Here is a 20,355-nt window from a genome sequence, read left to right as displayed (position 1 = left end):
CTTTTAAATTATTTGTGAAATATTTAGAGCAGTGAGTACTCCTATAAAAGTAGGAAAATATTATATTTTAAAAGCAGATTATGATTTTAATACTCAACATAATGTTTTCTTCCCTACTTGTGCATATTAGAGAATTATATGATAATTCCTTTATATACTTGGTTTTATAAATTTCAAAATTATTGATGTCAAATAATTGAATTATAGTCAAGTTCTGCTATAACACAGTGACTGAGACCTTGATTTTTACCCTTCTGGGATAAACTTAACAATTAAAGAGACAGAGTTTAGAGGAAAACAAAATGGGGAAACATTATTCATTAATGCTACCAGTTATGCTAAATAAAAAGCATTAACATTTAGAAAATTGGCAACAACATCTAACACATGTGATTGGGTATTATATAAAGATAAAATATTCAACAAATTACCTAAAAATACACTCTGAACTTTGCTTATGAGAGGTGACCTTCCACAGTGTACAGTTTATTTGTTTTTGTGAAAGAGGTAACAGCAGATGTCAATGAAGTTGACTCTTGTAAAATGTGATGCAGTGAGTTATCTGGCTTATGATGAATGTGAAATAAATGTTTTCTCTGTAGCATTAGGATTTGCTGGCAGTTTTCTGTATTTATTTAGCTTTTTTTAAATAAGTAATATCACAAGTTTGCACACAAGTTTGCATTATTTTCAACTTGTTCCATAATCTATTAATAATGTTCAAGAAACCGTCAATTTCATAGAGATTATTAGATTAGTACTGACTGCAATAATCCTCTCAGTACTTGCACCCATTATATGACAACATATTTTCTACCATTCTGGCAAACAGATAAACAAAATTATTTACTTCGATTTGATAGATATTTTTGATCTGGTAAAGGACACACAATAACTGAAATTTCTCCAATGAGTAGAGCGCCAGACAAGTAAGGAAGTCAACTCCCAAACATAGATACAGAAAACATTTAAAACATGTGAGTAATGGACTAGAGAGAGATAATACATCAAGTAGGGCATTTGCCTTGCACAGAGGTAACCTGGTTTTGATTCCCAACACCACACATGATCCACCATGCCCTGTCAGAAAGGATCCCCTAGTACAGGATCATGTTTAATCCCTGAACACAGCCAGGCACGGCCTCAAAAAATGAAGAAAAGAACAACAGAAATACTCTAGGCAACGTCACAAATTCCATTGCAGACTGTTTCCTGAGTCTTTGTTTAGATCAGTTCAATATTTGATTAAGTAAGAGTCAGTTGCCGGAGCAATGGCGCAGTGATAGGGCGTTTGCCTTACAAGCGGCTGATCCAGGATGGACTGTGGTTCGATCCCCCAGCGTCTCATATGGTCCCGCGAGCCAGGAGTGATTTCTGAATGCATAGCCAGGAGTAACCCTGAGCATCATCGGGTGTGAACCCCCCAGAAAAAAAAAAAGTCTGCTAGTTGCTTTATACCTGTGTATAATCTCTGTAACACATGCCTGATGTTTAAATGTGACATGTTTTACTGATTGCCTGCATGTAAAAACTGAGCTATTTGAGTTATATTTTTGGTGAGGCTTTATTGAACATTTTAGACTATTTTGTATACTTTATAAACTGGTTTTTAATTAATATTTAGAGTTTAGACAAAGTTCATGTAAATATTGATGATACGACTTCAAGATCAGTCTGTAGCCCTTTCCCTAAAAGAAAAAGGGAAGCGAATATTAGTGGGAAGCTTGAGTACAAAGTCTATAAATAATTTTTGTTTTCAAGTATTAATTGATAAGGGAAATAGCAGATACTCTCCTGACTTGAAGTATAGACAGCATTATGAAGGATTGTTTAAGAGCCTTCTATTGCAAGCGAATTATTGTTCAAGAACTGGAAGGAGGTAAAAACACACAGAATAAATACTCTCAGTTGTTAAGAGAATATTTGAGGGGTCAACTCAACTATTTTGTTGTACAACTCTTAGTTGTACTATATAATTAAGATAGAACAGCAGGCAATGTACTTGTGCATGTGACTGATCAGGATTCAATCCTTTATATCCTCTAAGCACCAACAGGAGTGATCCCTCTGTGTAAAGTCAGGAGTAAGCACTGAGCACCACCAGATATGACTCCAGCCCCATAGAAAACAAAACAAAACAAAACAAAACAAGAGAAAAATGATCACTTAAGTGGAAGCTTATTGACTGAAGAGAATTTTCTCCAGGGTACTTGTGTTTCTATGGCAAGGATGAGTGGGTACACCTGTTATACTTGTGCAGAGAAGGAAAGAGGCAACCATTCTTTAGTTCCTGGCTCTGTCAGAAAGCATGCACTGTGATTTGATCACTCTATATTGTAAAATCATGAAATACTACTAAGAAACATTATAAAAATTTCTTCAATAGTTCTTTTATTGTTAAAAATTTGTTTTGTATGTGTTGCTAAGTTTACTTTTGTTTACTTAAGTTTACATTGTGGCTAACTTTACTTATAACAAGTCTTGGTCATTTCTATTTTTGAAACTTAAAACTAAAATAAAAATTTTATTTAGTGTATTTATTTACTCACATTTTTCATTTTGATGAATTAATATTTTAACAACAGCACACAGAAGCTGATGTGATTAATATACATGTATGCATATTTGGTGATAATATAAAATTTAAATTTGAAGGCCTTTCTGAATGAGGACAATAAACATGTTTTTTCTCTCTTCTCTTAACTCCATCTGATTTATATAACAATTTTTCTGTTTTAAGTCATAATTGTTTTAATGAGATTAAATATAAGGTCAGTACATGTGTTCTATGTCAGTTTGCCCTAAATTCTGTGCCATATTAACAAAGGAATCGTTGAAAAAATGAAATAATTATTTTAAATAAACATCCTGACTACCAGAGTCAAATTATATTTCAACTTTAATTATATATGTGTTGGATTAAAAGAAAATATGAGTTGCTCTACCTTGATATGTAGAATATATTTGTTAAATTTCAGTAATTTTAGTTCATTGAATCTAACATATCATAGTTTTAATGGGCAGAATTAAAATTCTCCCAAATGTATTAAAATTTTGTTATAAAATGTGGCTTAGATTCAAATATTAAGCATCTAAAAATTCAGATGAAATAAGCCTGCAGATTAAAACAATTATTGAAATAATCCTAAACAAGTTCCTATCTCTAGAATGTAAAACACAGATAACTAAAATATTCTACTACTAAAATAACAATCTACTACTAATATATGGAAAACAACCCTAAAACAATTAACTACCTATATATTCTATTAAAATTCCCTCTATCCCTTCATTTTTCTTTCTTTTTGTAGGGAAGCAAAAAAGTTTGTGAGTGAAAATGAAGGAGCCCTTGGTAAAGGAAAAGGAAAACGGTGGTTTGCATTTAAGATGATGATGGCAAAGGTAATTATTTTTATAATTGGTTCAGTTTGTACTTTATACTCTCAGCAGAGGTCATTTTGTTCCCAAGGTATTGAAAATTGGCTCTCTTTCTTTTTTTAGAAAGTGAAACAAATATTAAACTTCATATGCTTAAAACACAAACACACACAGATTGGCACTAAAACCGTTTCAGTGGAAGATGCAGAAAAATTTTCCCAAAAGGCTCCATAAGTTTCAGACTCCACGGTTTGTTGGCTCTCAGCATACATAGGAATTAAAAAGAAGCCAAGGGAGAGATTTAATCTGGGGTTATTGCTTGTAAACTTGTGTTCCAGTGGGACAGCACAAAGCAATGTGCCCTGCTTTGTTCCTTTCACTAAAGGCCTCAAGACTTTATGGGGGAGAAGTATATAAATGTATAAGGGTAAGAGCAAAAGGCATTTAGATACAAAAGATATAGTGTATAAAACATTTTCATGTACTTGAACATGCATTTCAAATTCATCATACCTCAGAATATGTTTTCAATTTTAAAAAGGAAAAAATATCCAGAGAGAGGCATTCTGCCATAATTAGAGTCTTTTTTGGTACAGCTGGTTGAACCAGATTTGTTAGAAACTTCTTCCTTCCTTCCTTCCTTCCTCCCTCCCTCCCTCCCTCCCTTCCTTCCTTCCTTCCTTCCTTCCTCCCTCCCTCCCTCCCTCCCTTCCTTCCTTCCTTCCTTCCTTCCTTCCTTCCTTCCTTCATTCCTTCATTCCTTCCTTCCTCCATCCCTCCCTCCCTCCCTCCCTCCCTCCCTTCCTTCCTTCCTTCCTTCCTTCCTTCCTTCCTTCCTTCCTTCCTTCCTTCCTTCCTCCCTCCCTCCCACCCTCCCTCCCTCCCTTCCTTCCTTCCTTCCTTCCTTCCTTCCTTCATTCCTTCTTCCCTTCCTTCCTCCCTCCCTCCCTTCCTTCCTCCCTCCCTTCCACCCTTCCTTCCTTATCTTCCTTCCTTCCTCCCTCCCTCCCTTCCTTCCTCCCTCCCTTCCACCCTTCCTTCCTTATCTTCCTTCCTTCCTCCCTCCCTTCCTTCCTCCCTCCCTCCCTTCCTCCCTTCTTTCTTCTCTCCTTCCCTCCCTCCTCCCCTTCCTCCCTCCCTTCCTTCCTCTCTTCTTTCCTTCCTTCCTTCCTTTCTCCCCTCCTCCTTCCCTCCCTTCCTTCCTTCCTTCCTCTCTCCCTTCCTGTCTTCTTCCCTTCCTTCTTTTCCTTCCTTCCTTCCTTTCTTCCTTCCTTCCTTCCTTCCTTCCTTCCTTCCTTCCTTCCTTCCTTTCTTGTCTTCATTTCTTCCTTCCTTCCTCCCTTCCTGTCTTTCTCCCTTCCTTCTTTTCCTTCCTTCCTTGTCTTCCTTCCTTCCTCCCTTTTCCCTCCTTTTCTTCCTTCCTTCTTCCCTTCCTTCCTTTCTCCCTTCCTCCCTCCTTCCCTCCCTTCCTTCCTTCCCTCCTTCCTTCCTTCCTTCCTCCCATCCTGTCTTCCTTCCTTCTTTCCCTTCCTCCCTTCCTCCCTCTCTACCTCCCTCCCTCCTTCCTCCCTCCCTCCCTCCCTCCCTCCCTACCTTCCTTCCTACCTTCCTTCCTACCTTCCTTCCTTCCTCCCTCTCTTCCTTCCTTCCTTCCTTCCTTCCTTCCTTCCTTCCTTCCTTCCTTCCTTCCTTCTTCCTGTCTTCCTCCCTTCCTTCTTTCCCTTCCTTCCTTCTTTCCCTTTCTATCTTTAATCTCTTCAAAAATATATAACATAATGGTGTAGAGAATTTTTCATTGGCCATCTTTATTTCTTCTTTGAAGAAGTTTCTGTTCATCTGCTCATCTATTCTTTCCATTTTTGGATGTGTGTGTGTTAAATTGTATCAGTGTTTAATATTTCTTAGATACTTATCTCATGTGCATATTGGGTGATAAATTCTCCCATGTTATGAGAGACCATGTAATGGACCATATCATGGTCCTATTTCCTTTGTGGTGTAGAAGCTTTCTAGTTTAATATAGTTCAATTTATTTATCTTTACTTCCACTTGATTGGTTAGTGGTATTTTATCCTTTAAGATGCCTTTAGTTTCAAAGTCATGTTCTGAACATGGAGAGAATATACTCAGTGTTCTTCCTACATTTTACTCTATGTACCTTATAGTTTCAGGATTGATATCAATGTCTTTAGTACATTTTGATCTAACTTTTGTGCAAGGCATTAAAGAGAAATCTGAATTCACTGTTTTATAGGTAGCTGGCCACTTTTCCCAATTCCATATTTAATGAAGCTTTTCTTGCTTCTTTTCTTGCACTTCCTATTTCTTGACACTTAATTAAACATTAATTGATCATATGCCAGAGAATCTTTTTCATGATAGATAAGTCTATTCAATTGATCTGAGGGCTTGTCTTTATTTCAATGCCATGTTGTTTTAATGACTACAACTTTAGTATAGTTTGAATTTTGGGAAAGTAATGTCTTCTATCTTCTTTATACCAAATATTGTTTTGTCTACTTGTGGAGGCTTATTGTTCCATATAAATTTCAGGAGTGTTTTATCTATATCTTTGTTAATTCATATGCCATTGGTATCTTTATTGGACTGCATAAATCAGTCAATGTTTTGGAAAGTGTTGCTATTTTAATGATGTTAATTTTTACAAAACATGAGTGAGATATGTCTTTTCATTTTCTTTTGTCTTCTTATTTCTTAAAGTAATATTTGTAGTTCTCTTTGTATAGCTTTTTTTCCACTACTTTAGTTAAGTTTCATCTTAGATACTTAATTTCTTTTTTATTCTCTCTCTCTCTCTCTCTCTCTCTCTCTCTCTCTTTTTGGTGTGAGGTTGGATTTTGGATCACACCTTGCAGTGTTCAGAGATTACTCCTAGCATTGCACTTAGAAATTGCTCCTGGCAGGCTCATGGGACCATATTTTATTGCAGGGATTGAACCCTGGTCAGTCATGTGCAAGGAAAATGCACTACCTACTGTGCTATTACTCTGGCCCTAGTAGTTAATTTTTTTGAAGCAAATTGTGAATGGGATTTTTTTAAATCACTATCTTCTATATTATCCTTTGTATAAAGAGAAATCATGTATTTTTGTGTATGAGTTTTGTAGTCAGACATTTTACTATACAAATATATTGTTTCTAGAAGTGTTTTTGTATTCTGTAATTTTTCCTATATATAGTATCATTTCATCCAGAGTGTGATCTTTACTTTTTCTTTTCTTATTTAAATGCCCTTGATATCATTTTCTGGCCTAATTACTATAACAAGTATTTTTTTTGTGTTATTCTAAATAGAATTTGTAAGAGTGGGCAAACTTGTGCCAGATCTTGGAGGAAAGGCTTTTAGTTTTTCTGTATTGAATATAATGTTTGCTGTGGGCTTGTGATAAATGGCTTTGACCATATTGCAAACTGTTAATTCAGTTTCCAATTTTTTGAGTGTTTTTGTCATGATTGGGTGCTGGACCTTGTCAAATTATTTTCTTGCATCTATTTCTATGATCATATTTTTATATTTTTATTGATATGGTATATTATATTTATTATAATGCACATATTAAATCATCAGTGCAACCCTGCATGAATCTAACTTGGTCATGATGTATGACCTTTTTGATGAATTGTTGGATTCGATTTGCTAATATTTTTTTGAGGAACCTTGCATCTGTGTTCAGTAAGGATTTTGCCTGTAATTCTCTTTTTTTGTGTATGCAGTCTTCATTTTTTTGTTTTGTTTTGTTTTGTTTATATATATATGTATATGTATGTATATATATGTATATGTATGTATATATATATATCAGGGTGACGTTAGCTTCATAGAAACTGGGAGTATTTTTGTTTCTTTAATTTCCTGGAAGAAACTTAAAAGATTAGCATTATTTTATTTTTAATGGTTTGGAAGAATTTACTAGCGAATTATCCATCATTAATCATCAGGGAAATGTAAATCAAAACAACAGTGAGATATTATCTCATATCACAGAGACTGACACACATCAAAAAGAACAAGAACAACTAGTTCTGGCCTGGTGTAAGGAGAAAGGGACCCTTCATTCACTGCTGGTAGGAATGTCAACTGGCTCAACCTTTTTGGAAAGCAATATGGACATTACTCAAAAAAACTAAAAATTGAGTTCTCATATGACCCAGTAAAACCACTATTAGGAATATACCCTAGGGGGCACAAAAACATAATGCAAAAAAGCCCTCTGTACCCCTATGTTCATTCATTGCAGCACTAGTCTTAAAAGACAGAATATGAAAACAGTCCAAGTGCCTGAGAACAGATGAGGCAAGAGGGATAGACATAGAGTACTTACACTCATTTGTGCAATATAAAAAATGATAATATTGAAGTTAGAGTAATAGCACAGCAGATAGAAGATTTGCATTGCACTTGTCTGACTCTGATTCAATCCCAGTATTTCATATGGTCTCCCAAGCTTGATAGAAATATTTTCTGAGTGTAGAGTCAGGAATAACTGCTGAAAACAGGAGGGTGTGACACATGGCCTTTCCTTTTAGCTATTTGCTCAGCCTATACCAGAATGAAAAATGACCTATGTCATAGTTATGACATTGATAACTAACTCTGGTATACCTAGAATTCCTTCAAGAATAATCTATATCTTAGCTATACTTTATTAATTCCTTTATATAATGAATCTTGAATTAAGTATATTTCACTTATGGGTTACCTTCCTAAGTCCTAACTAAATTTATAATTTCTTATTGCTTGGAAAAATAAACAGATTTTTGTTGGCATATTTTATGTTAAAGAGGGAAATATATAGTTTTGAATTAGATTGTTCTTGGGATGGTTGTGGCACTTAAGAGGCAGATGAGACCTACAATACCCTGCCACTCCTCTTTGTTTGTTAACTTGTTTTTCTTTTCAGCCCACACCTGCTGATGCTCTGATATTGCTCCTGATTATGCCCAGGATTCATTCTGGTGGTGATTGGAGGCCATATGGGATTTAGGAATTGAACCTGGGTCAGCCAACTGCAATGCAAATGCAACACCTGCTATACTATAACTCTGGCCTTGACTTCCCTTTTCACAAAAGACTGGAGAGATCATCTCGAATTCATTGTCTTAGTTTATTTTGAGAGCAGACTGGTTAACAGGAAGCTGGAATTTACTGTGATATTTGAATTCTCTTTCAGAAATGGGCAAAATTTCTCCGTGATTTTGAGAATTTCAAAGCTGCTTGTGTTCCATGGGAAAATAAAATCAAAGCAATTGAAAGTAAGTGCTCATCAGATACCCTAGGTAAATAATGTCTCATTTACTCATCACATGCCCTAGGTAAATGTCTCATAAACTTCTTAGATCCCTTTCGTAGTTTCCGTACTATCAGAAAGATATTTATTTCTTTAAAAAAGCAAAAGAACGAAAATTGTTTTTATATTCTCTTAGTTCCTTGTTAAGTTTTACTAACACTTACCATTTCATCACTATAGCCTTCACTTTCTTGTCTCACATTAGACCAAAATGTTCTCATTTTGACCTTGTTTTTTTCTATGACCCAAGGAAAGCCTTATAACACACAGTGACACTGAATTCTTTTATTTGGATGACATTATTTTGTCAATGAACCTGACATTGAAAAAACATATATGCTCTTTAATTTTAGAAAAATTATTTAGGTAAATGTTGAAAATAGAATAAAATAATTATGGAGACTAATTATTAAACCTCTAATATAGAGTTAGCAGTTAGCATCCAAGAACTAGCTCTGTAAAAATCATATTTTGCCTTCATTTTGGCAAATACAGAGAATTTAGCTTACTTTGTCTAATTAAAACTAACATAATGCATTTCTCCAGGCATGCAACAAAGTCATTAGATTGTAAAACTATAGTAAATAATTAAAAATAAAAATATCATAAAAGTGTAAAGTTAAAAACAATTTGTATAATTGTTTTGCCATTTTTGGCTTTTTTTTTTTTTTTTTTCCTTTATGATTATGATTCTTTTATTATACTTAACTGAAAATAATCTAGGTTTTGATCAGGGAAACATATCCAGTGACATGTTTTTTGTTTTTTTTTTTATCTTTATTTAAACACCGTGATTACAAAAATGATTATAGTTGTATGATTACAGTCATGTAAAGAGCACCCCCCCTCACCGGTGCAACATTCCCACCACCAATCTCCCAGATCTCCCTCCTCCCCACCCCCCTACACCTGTACTCGAGACAGGCTTTCCACTTCCCTCATTCATTCACATTTTATGATAGTTTTCAGTGTAGTCATCTCTGCAACTGCACTCATCACTCTATGTGATGAGCTGCATGTCCTGAGCTGCACCTACCAGCCCTCATCTCTCTTGTCTCTGAGATATTGTTAAAAATGTCCTTCATTTTTCTTAAAGCCCATAGATGAGTGAAACCATTCTGCGTCTTTCTCTCTCCCTCTGACTTACTTCACTCAGCATAATAGATTCCATGTACATCCATGTATTGGAAAATTTCATGACTTCATCTCTCCTGATGGCTGCATAGTATTCCATTGTGTATATGTACCACAGTTTCTTCAGCCACTCATCTGTTGAAGGGCATCTTGGTTGTTTCCAGAGTCTGGCTATTGTAAATAGCGCTGCAATGAATATAGGAGTAAGGAAGGGTTTTTTGTATTGTATATTTGTGTTTCTTGGGTATATTCCTAGGAGTGGTATAGCTGGATCGTATGGAAGCTCAATTTCCAGTTTGTGAAGGAATCTCCATATCGCTTTCCATAAAGGTTGTACTAGACGGCATTCCCACCAGCAGTGAAAAAGAGTTCCTTTCTCTCCACATCCCCGCCAGCACTGCTTGTTTTCCTTTCTTGTGATGTGTGCCAATCTCATTGGCGTGAGGTGGTACCTCATAGTAGTTTTGATTTGCATCTCCCTGACGATTAGTGATGTTGAACATCTTTTCATGTGCCTTTTGGCCATTTGCCTTTCTTCTTTTTCAAAGTGTCTGTTCATTTCTTCTCCCCATTTTTTGATGGGGTTAGTTGTTTTTTTCTTGTATAGTTCTGTCAGTACCTTGTAAATTTTGGATATTAGCCCTTTATCTGATGTGTATTGGGTGAATAATTTCTCCCACTCAGTGGGTGGCCTTTGTATTCTGGGCACTATTTCCTTTGAGATGCAGAAGCTTTTCAGCTTAATATAGTCCCATCTGTTTATCTCTGCTTCCACTTGCTTGGAAAGTGCTGTCTCCTCCTTAAAGATGCCTTTAGTCTCAATGTCCTGGAGTGTTTCACCTACATGTTGTTCTATATACCTTATAGTTTCAGTTCTGATATCAAGGTCTTTAATCCATTTGGATTTTACCTTTGTATATGGTGTTAGCTGGGGGTCTGAGTTCGCTTTTTTGCAAGTGGTTAACCAGTTGTGCCAACACCACTTGTTGAATAGGCTTTCCCTGCTCCATTTAGGATTTTTTGCTCCTTTATCAAAAACAAGGTGGTTATATGTCTGAGGAACCTTCTCTGAGTACTCAAGCCTATTCCACTGATCTGAGGGTCTGTTTTTATTCCAATACCATGCTGTTTTTATAACTGTTGCTTTGTAATACAACTTAAAATTGGGGAAAGTAATGCCTCCCATATTTCTTTTCCCAAGGAGTGCTTTAGCTATTCGAGGTTGTTTGTTGTTCCAGATGAATTTCAGAAGTATTTGATCCACTTCTTTGAAAAATGTCATGGGTATCTTTAGAGGAATCTCGTTAAATCTGTACAATGCTTTTGGAAGTATTGCCATTTTAATGATGTTGATCCTGCCAATCCATGAGCATGGTATGTGTTTCCATTTCCGCGTGTCCTCTCTTATTTCTTGGAGCAGTGTTTTGTAGTTTTCTTTGTATAGATCCTTCACATCTTTAGTCAGGTTGACTCCAAGATATTTGAGTTTGTGTGGAACTAATGTGAATGGGATTGTTCTCTTAATGTCCATTTCTTCCCTATCATTATTAGTGTATAAAAAGGCCATTGATTTTTGTGTGTTAATTTTGTATCCTGCCACTTTGCTATACAAATCTATTATTTCTAGAAGCTTTTTGGTAGAGTCTTTAGGGTTTTCTAAGTAGAGTATCATGTCATCTGCAAACAGTGAGAGCTTGACTTCTTCCTTTCCTATCTGGATTCCCTTGATATCTTTTTCTTGCCTAATCGCTATAGCAAGTGCTTCCAGTGCTATGTTGAATAGGAGTGGTGAGAGAGGACAGCCTTGTCTTGTACCAGAATTTAGAGGAAAGGATTTTAGTTTTTCTCCATTGAGGATAATATTTGCCACTGGCTTCTGGTAGATGGCTTTGACTATATTGAGAAAGGTTCCTTTTATTCCTATCTTGCTGAGAGTTTTCATCAAGAATGGGTGTTGAACCTTATCAAATGCTTTTTCTGCATCTATTGATATGATCATGTGATTTTTATTTTTGTTGTTGTTTATGTTGTGTATTATATTGATAGATTTACGGATGTTAAACCATCCTTGCATTCCTGGGATGAAACCTACTTGATCAAAGTGAATGATCTTCTTGATGAGGCACTGGATCCTGCTCGCCAGGATTTTGTTGAGGATCTTTGCATCTGTGTTCATCAGGGATATTGGTCTGTAATTTTCTTTTTTGGCAGCATCTCTATCAGGTTTTGGTATTAAGGTGATGTTGGCTTCATAAAAGCTATTTGGAAGTATTCCTGTTTTTTCGATTTCATAAAAGAGCCTGGCCAGAATTGGTAGTAGTTCCTCTTGAAAGGTTTGAAAGAATTCATTCGTGAATCCATCAGGGCCTGGGCTTTTGTTTTTGGGTAAATTTTTGATTACAGTTTTAATTTCCTCAATAGTGATGGGGGTGTTTAGATATGCTACCTCTTCTTTATTCAACCGTGGAAGGTTATATGAGTTCAGAAATTTATCCATTTCTTCCAGGTTCTCATATTTAGTGGCATAGAGTTTCTCAAAGTATTCTCTGAATACCCTTTGAATCTCTGCAGTATCTGTAGTGATCTCCCCCTTTTCATTTCTAATACGCGTTATCAAGTTTCTCTCTTTCTTTTGCTTTGTGAGTTTTGCCAATGGTCTATCAATCTTGTTTATTTTTTCAAAGAACCAACTTCTGCTTTCGTTGATCTTTCGGATTGTTTTTTGGGTTTCCACTTCGTTGATTTCTGCTCTCAGCTTTGTTATTTCCTTCTGTCTCCCTATTTTTGGGTCCTTTTGTTGAGCACTTTCTAGTTCTATTAGCTGTGTCATTAAGCTACTCAGGTAAGCTCCTTCTTCCTTCCTGATGTGTGCTTGCAAAGCTATAAATTTTCCTCTCAGTACTGCTTTTGCTGTGTCCCATAAGTTCTGATAGTTTGTGTCTTTATTGTCATTTGTTTCCAGGAACCTTTTGATTTCCTCCTTGATTTCATCTCGGACCCACTGGTTATTGAGTATGAGGCTGTTTAACTTCCAGGTGTTAAATTTTTTCTTCTGTGTCCCTTTGCAGTTCACATCTAACTTCAGAGCCTTGTGGTCAGCAAAGGCAGCCTGCAAAATGTCTATCTTTTTTATTTTATGGAGGTATGTTTTATGTGCCAGCACATGATCTATCCTGGAGAATGATCCATGTACATTGGAAAAGAATGTGTATCCAGGTTTCTGAGGATAGAGTGCCCTATATATATCTACTAGGCCTCTTTCATCCATTTCTCTTTGCAGGTCTAGTATATTTTTGTTGGGTTTCCATTTGGTTGACCTATCAAGTGTTGACAAGCCTGTGTTGAGGTCTCCCACAATTATTGTGTTATTATTGATATCCTTCTTCAGATTTGTCAACAATTGTATTAAATACTTTGCTGGACCCTCATTCGGTGCGTATATGTTTAGGAGAGTGATTTCTTCTTGCTGTACAAATCCCTTGATTAGTACATAATATCCATCTTTGTCCCTTACAACTTTTTCTGAGTATAAAGTTTGTGTCGTCTGATATTAGTATGGCCACCCCCGCTTTTTTAAGGGTGTTTGTTTGCTTGAATGATTTTCCTCCAGCCTTTGATTTTGAGTCTATGTTTATTCTGACTATTCAGGTGAGTTTCTTGTAGACAGCAGAAGGTTGGCTTCAGTTTTTTGATCCATTTCGCCACTCTGTGCCTCTTAACTGGTGCATTTAGTCCATTGACATTGAGAGAAATAATTGTCATGGGATTTATTGCCATCTTTGTGTAGAAGTTTGGTGTGTTTTTTGTTCTGTCTTGTTTTTAGAGTAGATCTTTCAGTTTTTCTTTTAAGGCTGGTTTTGAGTCTGCAAAGATTTTGAGCTGTTGTTTATCTGTGAAGCCGTGTATACATCCGTCAAACCTGAAACTTAGTTTTGCTGGGTGCAATATTCTTGGCGAAGCATTTATTTCATTGAGTTTTGCCACTACGTCCCACCACTGCCTTCTGGCCTTGAGTGTTTCTGGTGACAGGTCTGCTGTAAATTTCAAGGATGCTCCGTGGAATGTAATTTCCCTTTTCGATCTTGCTGCTTGCAGTATTCTATCTCTATCGGTGGGTTTCATCATGGTGACTAGGATGTGTCTTGGGGTGTTTCTACTGGGGTCTTTTTTTAGCTGGTACTCTTCGGGCATGCAGGATTTGGTCACATGTTTTCTTTAGCTCTGGTAGTTTCTCTCTGTGATGATGTTCTTAACCATTGATTCTTCCTGAAGATTTTCTTCTTGGGTCTCTGGAACTCCAATGATTCTGAAGTTGTTTCTGTTGAGCTTATCAAAGACTTCTATTTTCATCTTCTCATATTCTTTGAGTAAATTTTCCATTGTCTGATCATTTGATTTGAGGCTTTTTTTCTAATCTCTTCTGCTGTGTAAAGTTGTTATGCATCTCGTCTTCTAAAGCACTAATTCTATCCTCAGCTGCTGTTAACCTGTTGGAAAACTCATCCATTATGTTCTTCAATTCGTCTATTGAGTTTTTCAGACCTGTTATCTGATCTGATATTTCAGTTTGGAGTTTTCTGATTTCTATCTTCATATTCTCTTGATTTTTATTAGTGCTCTGATTTATACTTTCTTTGATATCTGTTAGCAACCTCCATATTTCGTCTCTAAACTCCATTTCTGAAAGACTGCTTAGGTGGTAGTTGGTCGTTGTTGGGTCATCAGAGTTTCCATCTTCATTCTCTATGGTTGAAGTTGGTCTGCGTAGTCTCCCCATTGTCTCGCTTACGCTGTGGGTTTTTCTACGTGTTGTGGTGGTACTCATTGGCGAGGTGGAGTGCGAGGCCGCGAAGCGCAGCGGAGCGGCCGCGCTCCGGCCCCCAAACACTCACCTCAGCCGAGGCAAGCCGTCAGGGGATGCCTGGGGAGGCCCCCAAGTGTCTGCCAAGCAAAGGAAACCAGCACAATCCCCAACTCCAACAGAAAACTCACAGCCCCAGCGAGACACGCCTTGAAGAGATTAATGCTGAATCAGGTCAAAGTTCCCAGGTTGATGCAGGCTGGGGGAGGTCCCAAAATGTCTGCCGGGCCTAGGGGTCCAGCAGTCAGCCTGATCTGCAACTCCGGCCCCCAAACACTCACCTCAGCCGAGGCAAGCCGTCAGGGGATGCCTGGGGAGGCCCCCAAGTGTCTGCCAAGCAAAGAAACCAGCACAATCCCCAACTCCAACAGAAAACTCACAGCCCCAGCGAGACACGCCTTGAAGAGATTAATGCTGAATCAGGTCAAAGTTCCCAGGTTGATGCAGGCTGGGGGAGGTCCCAAAATGTCTGCCGGGCCTAGGGGTCCAGCAGTCAGCCTGATCTGCAACTCCGGCCCCCAAACACTCACCTCAGCCGAGGCAAGCCGTCAGGGGATGCCTGGGGAGGCCCCCAAGGGTCTGCCAAGCAAAGGAAACCAGCACAATCCCCAACTCCAACAGAAAACTCACAGCCCCAGCGAGACACGCCTTGAAGAGATTAATGCTGAATCAGGTCAAAGTTCCCAGGTTGATGCAGGCTGGGGGAGGTCCCAAAAATGTCTGCCGGGCCTAGGGGTCCAGCAGTCAGCCTGATCCGCAACTCCGGCCCCCAAACACTCACCTCAGCCGAGGCAAGCCGTCAGGGGATGCCTGGGGAGGCCCCCAAGTGTCTGCCAAGCAAAGGAAACCAGCACAATCCACAACTCCAACAGAAAACACACAGCCCCAGCGAGACACGCCTTGAAGAGATTAATGCTGAATCAGGTCAAAGTTCCCAGGTTGATGCAGGCTGGGGGAGGTCCCAAAATGTCTGCCGGGCCTAGGGGTCCAGCAGTCAGCCTGATCCGCAACTCCGGCCCCCAAACACTCACCTCAGCCGAGGCAAGCCGTCAGGGGATGCCTGGGGAGGCCCCCAAGTGTCTGCCAAGCAAAGGAAACCAGCACAATCCACAACTCCAACAGAAAACACAGCCCAGCGAGACACGCCTTGAAGAGATTAATGCTGAATGAGGTCAAAGTTCCCAGGTTGATGCAGGCTGGGGGAGGTCCCAAAATGTCTGCCGGGCCTAGGGGTCCAGCAGTCAGCCCTCACTGCAACTCCGGCCCCCAAACACTCACCTCAGCCGAGGCAAGCCGTCAGGGGATGCCTGGGGAGGCCCCCAAGTGTCTGCCAAGCAAAGGAAACCAGCACAATCCACAACTCCAACAGAAAACTCACAGCCCCAGCGAGACACGCCTTGAAGAGATTAATGCTGAATCAGGTCAAAGTTCCCAGGTTGATGCAGGCTGGGGGAGGTCCCAAAAATGTCTGCCGGGCCTAGGGGTCCAGCAGTCAGCCTGATCCGCAACTCCGGCCCCCAAACACTCACCTCAGCCGAGGCAAGCCGTCAGGGGATGCCTGGGGAGGCCCCCAAGTGTCTGCCAAGCAAAGGAAACCAGCACAATCCACAACTCCAACAGAAAACTCACAGCCCCAGCGAGACACGCCTTGAAGAGATTAATGCTGAATCAGGTCAAAGTTCCCAGGTTGATGCAGGCTGGGGGAGGTCCCAAAATGTCTGCCGGGCCTAGGGGTCCAGCAGTCAGCCTGATCTGCAACTCCGGCCCCCAAACACTCACCTCAGCCGAGGCAAGCCGTCAGGGGATGCCTGGGGAGGCCCCCAAGTGTCTGCCAAGCAAAGAAACCAGCACAATCCCCAACTCCAACAGAAAACTCACAGCCCCAGCGAGACACGCCTTGAAGAGATTAATGCTGAATGAGGTCAAAGTTCCCAGGTTGATGCAGGCTGGGGGAGGTCCCAAAAATGTCTGCCGGGCCTAGGGGTCCAGCAGTCAGCCTGATCTGCAACTCCGGCCCCCAAACACTCACCTCAGCCGAGGCAAGCCGTCAGGGGATGCCTGGGGAGGCCCCCAAGTGTCTGCCAAGCAAAGAAACCAGCACAATCCCCAACTCCAACAGAAAACTCACAGCCCCAGCGAGACACGCCTTGAAGAGATTAATGCTGAATCAGGTCAAAGTTCCCAGGTTGATGCAGGCTGGGGGAGGTCCCAAAATGTCTGCCGGGCCTAGGGGTCCAGCAGTCAGCCTGATCTGCAACTCCGGCCCCCAAACACTCACCTCAGCCGAGGCAAGCCGTCAGGGGATGCCTGGGGAGGCCCCCAAGTGTCTGCCAAGCAAAGAAACCCGCACAATCCACAACTCCAACAGAAAACTCACAGCCCCAGCGAGACACGCCTTGAAGAGATTAATGCTGAATCAGGTCAAAGTTCCCAGGTTGATGCAGGCTGGGGGAGGTCCCAAAATGTCTGCCGGGCCTAGGGGTCCAGCAGTCAGCCTGATCTGCAACTCCGGCCCCCAAACACTCACCTCAGCCGAGGCAAGCCGTCAGGGGATGCCTGGGGAGGCCCCCAAGTGTCTGCCAAGCAAAGAAACCAGCACAATCCCCAACTCCAACAGAAAACTCACAGCCCCAGCGAGACACGCCTTGAAGAGATTAATGCTGAATCAGGTCAAAGTTCCCAGGTTGATGCAGGCTGGGGGAGGTCCCAAAAATGTCTGCCGGGCCTAGGGGTCCAGCAGTCAGCCTGATCCGCAACTCCGGCCCCCAAACACTCACCTCAGCCGAGGCAAGCCGTCAGGGGATGCCTGGGGAGGCCCCCAAGTGTCTGCCAAGCAAAGGAAACCAGCACAATCCCCAACTCCAACAGAAAACTCACAGCCCCAGCGAGACACGCCTTGAAGAGATTAATGCTGAATGAGGTCAAAGTTCCCAGGTTGATGCAGGCTGGGGGAGGTCCCAAAATGTCTGCCGGGCCTAGGGGTCCAGCAGTCAGCCTGATCTGCAACTCCGGCCCCCAAACACTCACCTCAGCCGAGGCAAGCCGTCAGGGGATGCCTGGGGAGGCCCCCAAGTGTCTGCCAAGCAAAGGAAACCAGCACAATCCCCAACTCCAACAGAAAACTCACAGCCCCAGCGAGACACGCCTTGAAGAGATTAATGCTGAATCAGGTCAAAGTTCCCAGGTTGATGCAGGCTGGGGGAGGTCCCAAAATGTCTGCCGGGCCTAGGGGTCCAGCAGTCAGCCTGATCTGCAACTCCGGCCCCCAAACACTCACCTCAGCCGAGGCAAGCCGTCAGGGGATGCCTGGGGAGGCCCCCAAGTGTCTGCCAAGCAAAGAAACCAGCACAATCCCCAACTCCAACAGAAAACTCACAGCCCCAGCGAGACACGCCTTGAAGAGATTAATGCTGAATGAGGTCAAAGTTCCCAGGTTGATGCAGGCTGGGGGAGGTCCCAAAAATGTCTGCCGGGCCTAGGGGTCCAGCAGTCAGCCTGATCTGCAACTCCGGCCCCCAAACACTCACCTCAGCCGAGGCAAGCCGTCAGGGGATGCCTGGGGAGGCCCCCAAGTGTCTGCCAAGCAAAGGAAACCAGCACAATCCCCAACTCCAACAGAAAACTCACAGCCCCAGCGAGACACGCCTTGAAGAGATTAATGCTGAATCAGGTCAAAGTTCCCAGGTTGATGCAGGCTGGGGGAGGTCCCAAAATGTCTGCCGGGCCTAGGGGTCCAGCAGTCAGCCTGATCTGCAACTCCGGCCCCCAAACACTCACCTCAGCCGAGGCAAGCCGTCAGGGGATGCCTGGGGAGGCCCCCAAGTGTCTGCCAAGCAAAGAAACCAGCACAATCCACAACTCCAACAGAAAACACAGCCTCAGCGAGACACGCCTTGAAGAGATTAATGCTGAATCAGGTCAAAGTTCCCAGGTTGATGCAGGCTGGGGGAGGTCCCAAAATGTCTGCCGGGCCTAGGGGTCCAGCAGTCAGCCTGATCTGCAACTCCGGCCCCCAAACACTCACCTCAGCCGAGGCAAGCCGTCAGGGGATGCCTGGGGAGGCCCCCAAGTGTCTGCCAAGCAAAGAAACCAGCACAATCCCCAACTCCAACAGAAAACTCACAGCCCCAGCGAGACACGCCTTGAAGAGATTAATGCTGAATCAGGTCAAAGTTCCCAGGTTGATGCAGGCTGGGGGAGGTCCCAAAATGTCTGCCGGGCCTAGGGGTCCAGCAGTCAGCCTGATCTGCAACTCCGGCCCCCCAAACACTCACCTCAGCCGAGGCAAGCCGTCAGGGGATGCCTGGGGAGGCCCCCAAGTGTCTGCCAAGCAAAGAAACCAGCACAATCCCCAACTCCAACAGAAAACTCACAGCCCCAGCGAGACACGCCTTGAAGAGATTAATGCTGAATCAGGTCAAAGTTCCCAGGTTGATGCAGGCTGGGGGAGGTCCCAAAATGTCTGCCGGGCCTAGGGGTCCAGCAGTCAGCCTGATCTGCAACTCCGGCCCCCAAACACTCACCTCAGCCGAGGCAAGCCGTCAGGGGATGCCTGGGGAGGCCCCCAAGTGTCTGCCAAGCAAAGGAAACCAGCACAATCCACAACTCCAACAGAAAACCCACAGCGTAAGCGAGACACGCCTTGAAGAGATTAATGCTGAATCAGGTCAAAGTTCCCAGGTTGATGCAGGCTGGGGGAGGTCCCAAAATGTCTGCCGGGCCTAGGGGTCCAGCAGTCAGCCTGATCTGCAACTCCGGCCCCCAAACACTCACCTCAGCCGAGGCAAGCCGTCAGGGGATGCCTGGGGAGGCCCCCAAGTGTCTGCCAAGCAAAGAAACCAGCACAATCCACAACTCCAACAGAAAACTCACAGCCCCAGCGAGACACGCCTTGAAGAGATTAATGCTGAATCAGGTCAAAGTTCCCAGGTTGATGCAGGCTGGGGGAGGTCCCAAAATGTCTGCCGGGCCTAGGGGTCCAGCAGTCAGCCTGATCCGCAACTCCGGCCCCCAAACACTCACCTCAGCCGAGGCAAGCCGTCAGGGGATGCCTGGGGAGGCCCCCAAGTGTCTGCCAAGCAAAGAAACCAGCACAATCCCCAACTCCAACAGAAAACTCACAGCCCCAGCGAGACACGCCTTGAAGAGATTAATGCTGATTGAGGTCAAAGTTCCCAGGTTGATGCAGGCTGGGGGAGGTCCCAAAAATGTCTGCCGGGCCTAGGGGTCCAGCAGTCAGCCTGATCCGCAACTTCGGCCCCCAAACACTCACCTCAGCCGAGGCAAGCCGTCAGGGGATGCCTGGGGAGGCCCCCAAGTGTCTGCCAAGCAAAGAAACCAGCACAATCCACAACTCCAACAGAAAACTCACAGCCCCAGCGAGACACGCCTTGAAGAGATTAATGCTGATTGAGGTCAAAGTTCCCAGGTTGATGCAGGCTGGGGGAGGTCCCAAAATGTCTGCCGGGCCTAGGGGTCCAGCAGTCAGCCTGATCTGCAACTCCGGCCCCCAAACACTCACCTCAGCCGAGGCAAGCCGTCAGGGGATGCCTGGGGAGGCCCCCAAGTGTCTGCCAAGCAAAGGAAACCAGCACAATCCACAACTCCAACAGAAAACTCACAGCCCCAGCGAGACACGCCTTGAAGAGATTAATGCTGAATCAGGTCAAAGTT

The 20,355-nt window shown here is 42.3% G+C and overlaps 1 protein-coding gene across 1 annotated transcript in view; it reads left to right on the top strand.

The window, feature by feature from the left end:
* The window catches only part of TMC1 (transmembrane channel like 1), a 194,583-nt gene that overhangs the window by 81,727 nt on the left and 92,501 nt on the right, over nt 1–20,355 (top strand). Inside the window, exons 5-6 of the mRNA XM_049770815.1 lie at nt 3,312–3,402; nt 8,571–8,652. Of these exons, the coding sequence (XP_049626772.1) occupies nt 3,312–3,402; nt 8,571–8,652 (173 nt within the window). The remainder of the gene's footprint in view (nt 1–3,311; nt 3,403–8,570; nt 8,653–20,355) is intronic.

Source organism: Suncus etruscus, chromosome 3 (assembly GCF_024139225.1).
Source record: "Suncus etruscus isolate mSunEtr1 chromosome 3, mSunEtr1.pri.cur, whole genome shotgun sequence".
In the NCBI taxonomy this organism is placed as follows: domain Eukaryota; kingdom Metazoa; phylum Chordata; class Mammalia; order Eulipotyphla; family Soricidae; genus Suncus; species Suncus etruscus.
The sequence above is the reverse complement of the archived record's forward strand: the minus strand, read 5'-3'. Positions and strand labels throughout refer to the sequence as shown.